Raw genomic sequence first — 12,714 nt, 5'->3', positions numbered from 1 at the left:
CAGATTCCATCAAATAATCAATATGAAAAAGAGGTAATTAGCATATGTGGTGTTACAAGCGGATGACCGTTCCATGCTAATCAATTTGATGCCAAAGTTTCTTCTCTATCTTGAAATTGAACAATGCCATGGTCATTTTTATGTTAATTAGGTGAATACAGTAATTTTTGGGGGTTACCATGGAAACCATTATGAAAAAAACATAGTCCCCACCAATTCCAGCAACTACACCATCACTTTTCTGTCATCCCATATAATAACCTTTAAGAACACCATGGTGTGATTTGTTTTACCGGATTGGGGTAATGGGGAGAGGTGTTTGACATCGCATGCCGAAAGGCCACTACTCTAACAGTATAATTCAGTTCACTCTCCTTCCCAACATTCTTCAAGTATATATCAGGCAAAACTCACTATTCGTAATTTCCCTTTCTTTCTTTTATTAACCCTCTCATACAGAATCACGCACAACCACATTCTGAAACAAAGTACGACAGAAACCACAATTCAGACGACGAAGGAGGTAAGAATGTCTCTGCCTTTGCAAACGTGCTGGGCGAGAAAGACTGCTCGGCGGGAAAACCCGTTAAGAAAGAAGCAGATTCAACTCGGGGGAGAACTCCAACTCAGGGATGATTGACAGCAAAAGGAGGCGTTGGCTCGTTAGCGCACCAATGAGAAGGCGCTATGGTGTGTCAAAGGGAAAGCCACAACCTTTGTTCCTGGGAACAAAACCTCCTATGAACACTGATCCCCCAAGTCTCTAACCTGCTGTTGTTCCATAGTTCCAGACGTTGTCCATAGTTTAAGATGGATCATGTCTGTTGAAACGCACTGGGGACCATGAGCCAACCTGCTTGTGCTGAGGTAGGATAAACCACCATTGGATTTTGCACTAAAGCCAGGACCAGTTGCACTGAAGCCAGGACGAGCTGTACCAGATGGCGCTGGGAGAACGGCGCATTGGCTGATCGAGCACAAGGCAGAGACCCGAGAGCGAACGGGAAGACCCCAGCATGAGGAGTTAGCTCCATACTGACCGACACTTATTTCCCTCGCCAGAGGAGAGGGTATTGCATTTGGGTCCATTTGTCTGTCTGTCGACACAGAACTTTCGTGTTTTTCTCTGCAACCGCTTGTCGGATTGTGACAAAATTTTCGCCATTGGTGCGACTGCTCATGGAGAATGTTTTAATGATAAGTATGACGTCATGGGCAACGTGGTGTGGCAGCCATATTGGAATAACGGATAAACTTTGGACCTCTGTATCTCTGAAACCGCACCTATGAAAAAATTGAAACTTGGCATGTAGCAAGTACTGCTCATGGGAAAGGAGTGCAATTTTTATGACGTCTTAGGTGCCATCGTTATGACGTTATAATTGCATATGTAGAACCACATCCGATCAATGTGAAAATTTTTGAGGGTCATGCAAGGATAAAATGGTCCACAGAAAAAAAAAATCATGACGTCATTGGTGACGTGATTTGGCAGCTTTATTGTAAAAAAAAAAAAATTAAATTAAAAAACCTTCAAAAATCTTCCTATCTGCAGAGGCTGAACAGATCAGGTGAAACTTTACATGTATGACCACCTGTCCATGAGGAACAAAAGGTTTACACATGTGATATCATAAGTCACATGGTTTGGCAGCCATATTGGATTTACCCTAAAACCTATAAAAATACACCACTCAAAAGAAGTCCTGGCAAGGGTCTGCAATCTCTGATTGCTCTTTTTCTTGTTTGGCTTGCTATCCCTTCAATAATTACTAATTCGTCTTGCTAGACTCACGGAGAGAATTATAATTATGAAAGGTGTTATTGACTTGCCTCTTGACCCTTCCAGGTGAGGCTTTACAAATGCACCTCACATTTTCCTCGAAGCATCTATTGCCCACATTGTCTCACTTGCATCCACACCCTTCTGTTTTCCTTACCCCTCCTTATTACTCATTTGTTTCCCATTTCAGGATTAGCACACATCCATCAACATGTGCCGCAGTGAGTCAAAGGCCGAATCAATGCCTTCCTCTATCCCAATCTTCTTTCCATCCTATCTCCATTTACTCAGTATGATTCTGCTGGCACCAAGTCCTGTGTGTAGCTGATTAAGGTAAAGGCCCGGTCACACCTTGACGTTTTAGCCAGCGATGGCAACGTATTAAAATGTATGTAAAACGCTGGCTTACGTTGAACTTTTGATGTTTTTTTTTAAAGATTCGGACGTATTCATAGCGACTTGGTCTTATGTATAACGCATTGGTAACGGACACAGAACGTTTCGTTGTGTTATAGATAACTTATACCAACGAATGCTGAACCTGTTGTCGGCCTACACAACCGATGCCCAACGATAGTATAACTTAGGCATAGCGCGTTGCACGCATCGCTGACGATGTCGTGACGTAGCCTATTAAAAGGCTGACGCACAACGATTCGAATCATAACTGCCGTAGAAATGGAAGTGTCAACATCGCAGTCCCACCTTGGCGATCTTGCCAGCGTATGCCGACCTAAGAAAAATGTGTCTAAAACGTTGGGGCACGTCAAATACGGTATGAGTAAGTTTGGTATACATGAGTAGAACGCTAAATACGCTATCATACGTCGTAGTAAGTAGAGTACGTCAAGAAATTTTAAACATGTTCAAAATTTTACGACGTACTCGGCGTATGACACACGTTCCGCATGCGATGGGGATAAGTTTTACTCACGATATGCGGACGCTTACACACGTCCACAAAGGCTACTTATAAGCTACTCATAAGTTGAAACACGTCGCGGTAATGTCTTTTTTACGCGAAACTTATTTCTTACTTATGTTTGACGTGCTTTGAACCAATTCTTTACGTAGTTCCAACACACATTGACGTATGTAGACGTATTCCAATGACGTCTTCCGGTCGACAAAAAAAAAAAATTAACATGTTTCTAGCTAACAACTGCCATATAAAGACGTGTTCCCAGCGGTTTTGGGAATTGATATATAAAAATGCTGCTCATAAAAGGGGAACCCAACAGTGTTTTCGAATCCTTTTTGAGTCGATGTCCATGTCAGCAGTAACAGTATCAGTATCAGTATTAGTATTAGTAGTAGTTTGTTCATGTTGGCAGTAGTAGGTGAGTATGAGGGGGAGGGTGTGGGTTATGATGGATCGTCCTTGCGTCCGCGTGTCCATGGGTAGGAGACATCTTTTCACCATTGTTCGAAGTTCTTCGCGGCTAATTTTTTATGGGGCTTTTTCAACAATGAGCTATAGCTTGTTTTTACGATTTAGGTCTATTCATAACGGGTTGGACAAATGCACAATGAACTAATAATGTGCATAGAGCGCTTTGATTACTTATAGATACGATATACCAACGAATAATTATCGTGAAGCCGGCGTTCACACACTATGCCCAATGATAGCCTAACTTATCCATATCGTGCGGCAGTTTATCTTTGCCGGTGACGTAGGGTTTGCTATTCATAGGCTGCCACTGAACGATTTAAATGGCTGCATCTCCACTATTGAAAGTAGACGATTGCGCTCAACAATTGGATTTTTTTTACACTCAACGACTTTTAAACGGTACCACTCAGCTATTTTCATTGTTTACAATGAACAATTTAAATTGCTGTCACTCGCCTTTGTTTTTTGACGCTGGGGTTTGGAAATTTGAAGCGTTTCTTCTGAACGTGTTAAAACGCTCAAACTCGACTATTTTAAATAGACGCTGCCGATGGACAATTGGAATCATAGCCAAGCTAGACATCGAAGTGTGAACATCCTCATCATGCCGAAGAAAAGTTTGAAGAATGCTGCAAATAAGTGTCCTGGCCGTGGCCGTGGACGCTGACGCAAGGACGATCCATTATACCGACGTCTTTCAGCCTATGAGTAACTTAAAAGTAACGTCTGTCGACGTGTGACAACGATCGCGTAACGTGCCAACAACACGTTAATCATAGGTTAGAAATAAGTTTCGGGTACGCTAAACATTACCTCGGCGTGTCTCAACTTATGATTAACTTACAAGTAGCATGTGTTGACGTCTGTCAACGATCGCAGACCGTGCATACAACTTGTGGCCAGCGTAGCGGAACGTGTGAGTCATACGCCGGCATACGTCGTGAAATTTCAAGCATGAAAAAATTTGAGGACAACCAAAAAGTACAACGTTTAAAGCCAGCGTACAACGACGTATGGCAGTGTTTTTCAGCGTGCTCTCAATGTTATCAAAACTTACCCATAACGTATTCAATGTGTGCCAGCATTTTAGAAAATAAATTTTTAAAAAATCGGCATGCGTTGGCTAAAACGTCAAGGTGTGACCGGGCCTTAAGATTGTAGAAGGAGAATAAGCGCTTAGGGTTAGAATCTGTTCTTGCGTGCCTTTTCTTGACTGTTTGCCATGCCTGTGAATATGTGCCTTCCATCTATCTATAATTCCAGCAATGTGTGTGTGCGTGCGTGCGTGTGTGCGTGCGTGCATGTCTATGACCGCTGTTTCTTGACAACCACTGGTCCGATCTAATTGAAACTTGCCAGGTATATTGCTGGGGACCTGAGTATGTGCCTTTTCAAGGCTTGATATTAATCGGACAAGTGGTTCCGAAGTTATGGCCATTTATTTACCAAACCAATGACAGGACACGTTGCTGCGTAGGCGTGGCCGATGGGGAAAGGGTGCCATTTAGTTACCAATGACAGGATAAGTTGCTGCATAGGCGTGGCCGTTGGAGAAGAGATCCTCAGTTACCAATGACAGGACACGTTGCTTGGAGTTTTGCACCCACAGTATCTATCTTCGATCTATAATTCCAGAAATCTCTGTTTGTTTGCCTTTTCAAGGTTTGAAATTAATCGGACAAGTGATTCCCAAGTTAGAGCGCGTTCCCCATTATGGGTTACAACATACGGACTTCCGGATAGTGATGACTTACTGTATTCTAATAATTATTTCTCGATTTCTTATGTGCATTTATAGATAAACACAATGCCCCAATCCAGTCGTCGTTTACGAGAGCGAAGGAACGGCCTGTGTAGTTGTTTGAAAGGTTTTTTTTTGCACGTATGGCCACGCACGTACGGCCACGCACGTACGGCCACGCACGTACGAGCACGCACATACGGGCACATGAGAGTGAAGGAACGGCCTGTGTGGTTGTTGCTGTTTCTGGCACGCGGTTTGAAAGGTTTTTTTTGCACGTACGGCAACGCACGTATGGCCACGCACGTACGGGCACGCGAGAGCAAAGGAACGGCCTGTGTGGTTGTTGTTTCTGGCACGCGGTTTGAAAGTTTTTTTGTTTGTTTTTTTGCACGTACGGCCACGCACTAGTGAATGATCATTGTACGTGATTATTGTACACACTAGTGAATGATTATTGTAAATAAGTGTTTTCTAACTTTGGTGAATGATTTCCTTACATACAATTTGTTTCATCTCATTCTTTTCATTGCCTCGATTAGGATGTAAGACGAGATACAAGGGAAGATCTGCCCCATTGATTGGCTCTGCAATTAGCCAGTGCATATTCACAGTTCCGCTTGACCGTATGTAATAAATAAATGGGTGCGCACTGAGGGTAAGTACATTATTTCACATTGCCAAACCACCGGAAAGGTAACGTGCTTAAGAGCGAGGACCCTGCCAGGCTTGGCGGTATCAATCGGCGTCCGTAGTTGCTTGACAACCCGACGGGCCACAGACTTATCCGTGACAGGGCCGGAGGTCCGGGAAAGAGTCCGAGAAGTCCCTTTCATGGTGAAGCCCAAACCCTGGTTCTGTAACAATATATTAGTATAAAAGCCCATCAAAAATGATGGGTTGGAATTATTTTATTCAAAATATTCAGAGACTGGAAGATATGATGTTTTGCAGCAAGAAAAAGTGTGACTTTAAAACACTACATGTACAAATGTTACCCTATTTTCTTTATCTTCTGGGACCTTTCATTTCAAGGGTACAGCTTCATGAGCGTGCCAAAGCCTGAAGCCTCGGCCTAGCATCAGGTGTTTTTATATCTTCTTTATTTATTCGACACCACACGTATGTAAATGAACACCCGTTTTACTCTGCGCGCATTACACATCACGTACAGCGAATTTCACCTCCCTGTGCCTTGGATTTCTTGTTTATAAAATGCTTCTGTACACCGCCACTGAGGCCCGGTTGCAAGTCACCGTCTACATTTCCAAAAGAAGAGATGTAATTACTCTTTAATGGAAAATGTTTTTTTGAGTTTTTTTATCCTGACAAAATAGACCGTACTGAATACACAGTCTTGTAAAAAAGATTAGCCTTTAAAAACCGTTCTTAAATCGTCCTTTTGAAGGAGGGCAGACACCACACAAACACATTTTCTATATGGTGAGATATATTGACTCCTCCCAGGCTCTTCCAGCTGAAGAAGCTGTGTAAAGCAACCAAGAAAGGCAACCAAGGTAAGCCCTTTGCTGCTCCAAACCCTTCTCAGAGTTCCTCCAGAGCGGTAAAGACATTCACAAGTAGCACACACATGAGAATCCCAATACTCAACACCCCCTCAGCTGCCAGACCAGTTTCATGACTTATTGGCGAATCATCAGCGACAGCGCAGACAGAAATGCAAACCAACGAGGCTCCCAAGCACGTTCTACGTGCAAACGTCGAAAGCAGTCATCACATAAATAACTAGAAGGGCTTTCGGTTGAGCGCATACCTCCGCCACGTAATGCCTGATCCACAAGAACATATCAGGCCCAATACATTTTTGAAATATCATGCTATATATAGTTTTTGTCCCCATCTCTCAATGGTGAAGAATCACTTTCAAAATTAAATTCTTGCATCCGGATTCTGATTCGTATCTTCACCAAAATCAAATCAATTTGTCAATATTATACTCCCAACCTGCCCACCAAGTCTCATCCCAATCCGTCAACAACTTTTTGAGATATCGTGCTACATATCGGTTTAGCCCTATCTCTCAATGGTGAAGAATCACCTAAAAAATTTTAGCCGTCGGATCCGGATCCGGATCTTCACCAAAATCGAATCAGTTCATCCTTGTCACACACCAAACCTGCCCATCAAATTTCATCTGGATCCGTCCAAAATTTTTGAGATATCCTGCACACAGACAGACAAACAGACAAACAAAGAAACAAACAAGAAGAAGATGTCGTGCAGAGCACGATACTTGCAAAATCCATAAAACAAATTTGACCTCTAAAATAATTGGTGGTTGAATTCAATGACCATATATGCAACTCCTCTTCAAACTTCAAGTGAATTGGATGAAAATTGGCAATTTTAGAAATTCGGCCTATGTTGACTTTTTGGCCGATGTGTACCTTTTGGTGCATGTTGATATAAAAAATAATTGGCTCGTTGAATTTAGTGACCTGAAATATATATATATCCTCTTCAAATTTCAAGTCAATCGGATGAAAATTGAGGATTTTAGAAATCCCAACTTAGTTGTTGACCTTGGGACTATGTTGACCTTTTGGGCTATGTTGACCTCAAAAATAATTGGCTGGTTTAATTCAGTGACCTGAAATATAAATCCTCTTCACATTTCAAGTGAATCGGATGAAAATGAAGGAATTTAGTAATCTCACCTAAGTTGTTGGCCTTTGGCTTATGTTGACCTTTTAACCATTTGACCTCAAAAACAATAGATTTCTTCCTTGTGACAAACTCTACCATGTGGTCAAGTTTCGTGAAGATCGGTTTAAAATTGTGACCTGTAGGCGACTAACAGACAAACAGCCAAACAGTAAAAACAGAATCACAAAATCGATTGACTAAAAAAACTTGAAAAATCGAAGACAGACAAAGAGGGGTAAAAAAAACCTCCTTCACCTTCGGTGGCGGAGGTACCAAGAAGAGCACTCGGTAGAGTGCATGCCTCCGACACGCAATGCCTGATCCAGGAGAACATATCGGGCCCAATACATTTTTGAAATATCATGCTACATATTGTTTTTGGCCCAATCTCTCAATGGTGAGAATCACTTTTAAAATTAAATTCTTGTATCTGGATTCGGATTCATATCTTCACCAAAATCAAATCAATTCGTCAATATTATACTCCAACGTGCCCACCAAGTTTCATCCAAATCCGTCAACAACTTTTTGAGATATCGTGCTATATATCGGTTTAGCCCTATCTCTCAATGGTGAAGAATGAAATAAAAGATTCTCGTAGCCGGATCCAGATCCAGATCTACACCACAATCTAATCCGTTCGTCCTTGTCACACACCCAACCTCTTGACCAAATTTCATCTGAATCTGTCCACAACATTTTGAGATATCCTGCACACTATAGACAAACAGGGGTGAAAACCTAACCTCCTTCCACCTTCAGTGGTGGAGGTAATAAAGAAAGACCCACTCTGCGTTGTTGCTGATGATTCATCCAGAAGCGACGAAACCATTCCAGCAGCTGAGGGGTGTGTAGCATTGGGATTCTCATTTGTATAGCACTTGTGTACTTGTGAATGTCTTTACAGCTGTGGAGGAACTCTGGGAAGGGTTTGAAACAGCAAAGGGCTTACCTTGGTAGCCCTTCTTGGTTGCTTTATACAGCTTCTTTGGCTATAAGAGCATGGGAGGAGTCAATTTATATATACATAATCCTAGCCACCTGGGTTTAATTGATTAGGTGAGAGCTGATTGGTTATTCCCTTTATTCACAGGTGAGAGATATGGGTGGGTCTATATATAAAACACACACACACACACACACACACACACACACACACACACACACACACACACACACACACACACACACACACACACACACACACGCACGCACACACACACACGGCGAATAAGTAAAGATGACAAATACAACTTATTTTAACATTACTTGCCAACTTCATGTCTGTAGACCTACTTCCACTGGATGCTGTTCTTGGATTTCTTCTCAATTAGGCCGATGCCTTCCAAAACATTGGTAATGTCATATATCCTACGCTTCTGTCTCACAGCAAGGGTATCTGCCGCCTGCAAATAAATGCAGCACGTGATGGGTTTTGCGGTTATCCACAAATAAATTCAATACGCATCACCATGATGATAAATATGGTGTACAGTTTCAAAAAAATTGTTTTTGAACAAAACCCTGAGCCAGCCAAGTATTATTTATTTTCTGCATATTGCAAATGCCAACCCTTTTCAAGCCCCACAGGTATCTATGAATTCTCAAATACATCACAGGTGAGAAAACATACTGGTATGTTGTATAATTTTTATTTTAGTAAAATTATATGCTCATTATAGAACAACTAGATGTTAGACCATGTAACTATACAAAAACCCCCAAAAATCACAACCACATAAGTGAGGGCAAATATTCGATTTTTGATGGTTTGGTACAGATAACTCGAGAACGGAAGAAGCTACCAATGTCAAATTACACCACGTGATTCAGGAGGGTGATGGCTAGCGCTGATTAGATTTTGGTCAAAATCAGTCAAAGGTCAAGGTCACAGTGAGGTCAAACATCTAAAACATTCGATTTTTGATGGTTTGGTACAGAATCATCGTAGAACCTTCTGGTTTGTGTCGCGACCTTCTCCAGAGACAGCTTTTATTAGACAAGTTCAGAGGTCAAGTTGACGATTTCGTAAGTACCAGTCTATGACTGCTTGTTTGTTTGTTCGTCTGTGTACAGGATATCTCAAAAAGTTGTGGACGGATCCAGATGAAATTTTGTGGACAGGTTCTGTGTGTGACAAAGACTAACTGATTAGATTTTGGTGAAGAAACACATCCGTATCTGACTACTGGAATTTTAAAGTGATTCTTCACCATTGAGAGATGGTGCCAAAAATGATATATAGCATGATATCTCAAAAAGTTGTGGACGGATTCCGACAAACCTTGGTGGACATGTTTGGTGTGTGACAAGGAATAACCAATTCAATTTTGGTGAAGATCCAGAACCGGATGTGATAATTTTTAAGTGATTCTTCACCATTGACAGATAGGGCAAAACCCATATGTAGCACGATATCTCAAATAGTTGTGGATGAATTCTGATCAAACTTGGTGGACAGGTTGGGTATGTGTCCATGATAAATTGATTCGTTTTTGGTGAAGATCCGAATCCGATACTAGAATTTTTAAAGTGATTCTTCACCATTGAGAGATAGGGCTCAAAAATGATATAGTGCATATTTCAAAAATGTATTGGACCAGATACGTTCTCATGGATCACGCATTACAGGGCGGAGGTATGCGCTCTACTGAGTGCCCTTCTAGTTTTTTCAAGTCGTTCTTCAGCATTGAGGCATAGAGCCCAAAACGATACATAACACGATATTTCAAAATGTTGTGGACAGATTATAACAAAATTCGGTGGATGCGTTTGGTAGGTGACAATAACAATCTGATTAGATTTTGATACAGGTCTGGATGCAGATCCGGCCTATCAGTGAGCTACAAAATGTAAACCGTTCAGCTTGGCAGAGGTATGCATTCTACCGAGTTGGATGTAAGTGAAAAGTTATTTTGTTTTATTTTTTTGAATCGGGAAATAAAAAAAATGGCAGAGTGAAAATAACTTCAAAAATAATGGTTCGATATGATAAGTAATATCCACAAACTTGGGGAAGATTTCAGGAAGCAATAAAAATGAACTGTTGAACACAAGTTCAAAAGGTGACATTATAGATGTACTAAATTACCAAATATGATAAGTGATATTCATAATTTAATGGGACTTTTTTTGTTTCTTTACTTCTCATCACATTATTATATCCATGCTTTTTGAAAAAAAAAACGGGGGGATATTGTAATTGGCTCCAACTGTCTGTCTGTCCATTTGTCAAGCTATGTCCTAAACATTTGGGGAGAAATTCATTAAGCTTGGTAGTTATGACCACCACATGGCAAGAAGATGCGAGAGTAGTATCATTTTTGCCCTGCCCCTTGGGGTGGGGTTAACAGTTCAAATACCAAAAAAATGCAATTATGGGCACATTTTGAAAACATTTTTAAATGAAACTTCGTGTACGCAATCAACATTGGGGGACACACGAAACATGGAACGATTTTTTGGATTTGACCGCCCGGGTTCACGCCACAAGCGAGTAGGGATTTGGGGTCACAGGGGTCAAAACGATTTTTTTTTTTTTAAACTCAGAATTTGATATTGGGTCATTCCTGGTGGAGCCTTTTGCCATTTTTCAACTTTGCTTGGGTGGGAAGCGTGGAATTTGCTATGGTATGCCATTGACTTCACTCATTATGTCATGCTTCCAAAGTTATACACGTGTTTTAATTACCTCCGCCACCAAAGGTGGACGGAGGTTGTATTTTCACCCTTGTCTGTACAGGCTGCACTCGATAGAGAGACAGAGACCCTTGTCTGTTTGGCTGTCTGTGAGCACAATATCTCAAAAAAGTGGTGGATGGATTCGGACAAAATTTGGTGGACATGTTAGTGTGCGACAAGAACGAACTAATTACATTTCGGTGAACATCTCAATCCGCATTCGGATCGAACGCATTCCTTTATTTTAAAGTGATTCTTCATCATTGAGATATGGTGCCAAAAACTATACATACGATATTTCAAAAAGTTGCGTACAGATTAGAAAAACCCTTCGTGGATGAGTTGGGTAGGTCACAAGAACTCGATTCGTTTTTGGTTGAGGTCCGGATTCAGATCTGGCCTATCAGTGGAATACAAAAACTTAAGCTGTTCAACTTGGCAGAGGTATGCACTCTTCTGAGTGCCGTCCTCGTTATTCCAGTATCTTGCTTTTGGGCTGGCAGCATAGCCTAGAGTTTCACACACTCGACTATTACCTGTCCAGCATATGTTAGAATCCCGACCCAGCTATAAACTGTCATCCTGGTAAGGATGGACATTCAACCACGTGTCCCATCAGCCAGCATTAGTTGATGGACGTTAAAGATCCTCCAGTGTCAATCATGAATGAGTAGGCGAGCTATCGCCAGGTATTCTGGCCAAATTCCACATTCCTGCGTGGAGATGGGGGGAATGAGGGGTGGAGGAGGGGTGCATCCAAGATTTTATTCCCTTGCCAAGAGACTGCTTCGGTATAACTGATCATGCTCTGTTTAAAGCAGTGTGTGTGTGTGTGTGTGTGTGTGTGTGTGTGTGTGTGTGTGTGTGTGTGTGTGTGTGTGTGTGTGTGTGTGTGTGTGTGTGTCATTCCTGTACTGGTAAATTGTATCTCTGGCCTATGTGCCATATGAGCCTGCTGTTGGCTTCGCAGTTAGGGTGGTGGCTTGGGATCTGAGAGTCCTGAGTTTGAGCCCCGTTGGCTGCTGAATTAACACCAGGGGGTTGACTCAGCCTGTCATCCTTCTGAGGTTGGCGAAATGAGCACCAGTGGACTGGTAATAGGGGCACTGCATCAGCGGCACAGCTGTGTCCCTAACCAATGATGCAACCAGCAGCTAAAAACGCTGCACACAAAAGGATGTGCCATATGCTTCAAATCATGGGGTACAAAAAGCCTTTTTAGTAGCAGTGCGAGATTACAAAGAAATACAACTGGTAAGGTACCAACCGATCAATGTAGCATATTTGTATAACATCTGTATTTGGTGAAAATAATATTGTACTATTTTTATTTATTTTTGCACCGAAACGTTCGAATAGTTGGTTGAGATTTGGGATATCAAGATGAGTATTTTTACTGTTTCAGGATGACTCTGAATTGGGTTGGCCTGTTGCATGCAGTGACGT

The 12,714-nt window shown here is 41.7% G+C and overlaps 1 protein-coding gene across 6 annotated transcripts in view; it reads right to left on the bottom strand.

Annotated features, from left to right (window-relative positions):
• Window positions 1–12,714, bottom strand: part of E2F4 (E2F transcription factor 4) — a 163,755-nt gene that overhangs the window by 150,282 nt on the left and 759 nt on the right. For 4 of the 6 annotated variants that reach the window (XM_085888657.1, XM_085888652.1, XM_085888653.1 and 1 more), the window contains exon 2: window positions 8,884–8,993. The exons of the other annotated variants lie outside the window; for them this stretch is intronic. In XM_085888657.1, the coding sequence (XP_085744783.1) occupies window positions 8,884–8,993 (110 nt within the window). The remainder of the gene's footprint in view (window positions 1–8,883; window positions 8,994–12,714) is intronic. 6 annotated transcript variants of the gene reach the window in all.

Source organism: Eptatretus burgeri, chromosome 7, assembly GCF_056783735.1.
Source record: "Eptatretus burgeri isolate ZD-2024b chromosome 7, Ebu_testis_v1, whole genome shotgun sequence".
NCBI classification, from domain to species: domain Eukaryota; kingdom Metazoa; phylum Chordata; class Myxini; order Myxiniformes; family Myxinidae; genus Eptatretus; species Eptatretus burgeri.
Note: the sequence above shows the minus strand (reverse complement) of the source record. Positions and strands in the feature narration are given on the sequence as shown.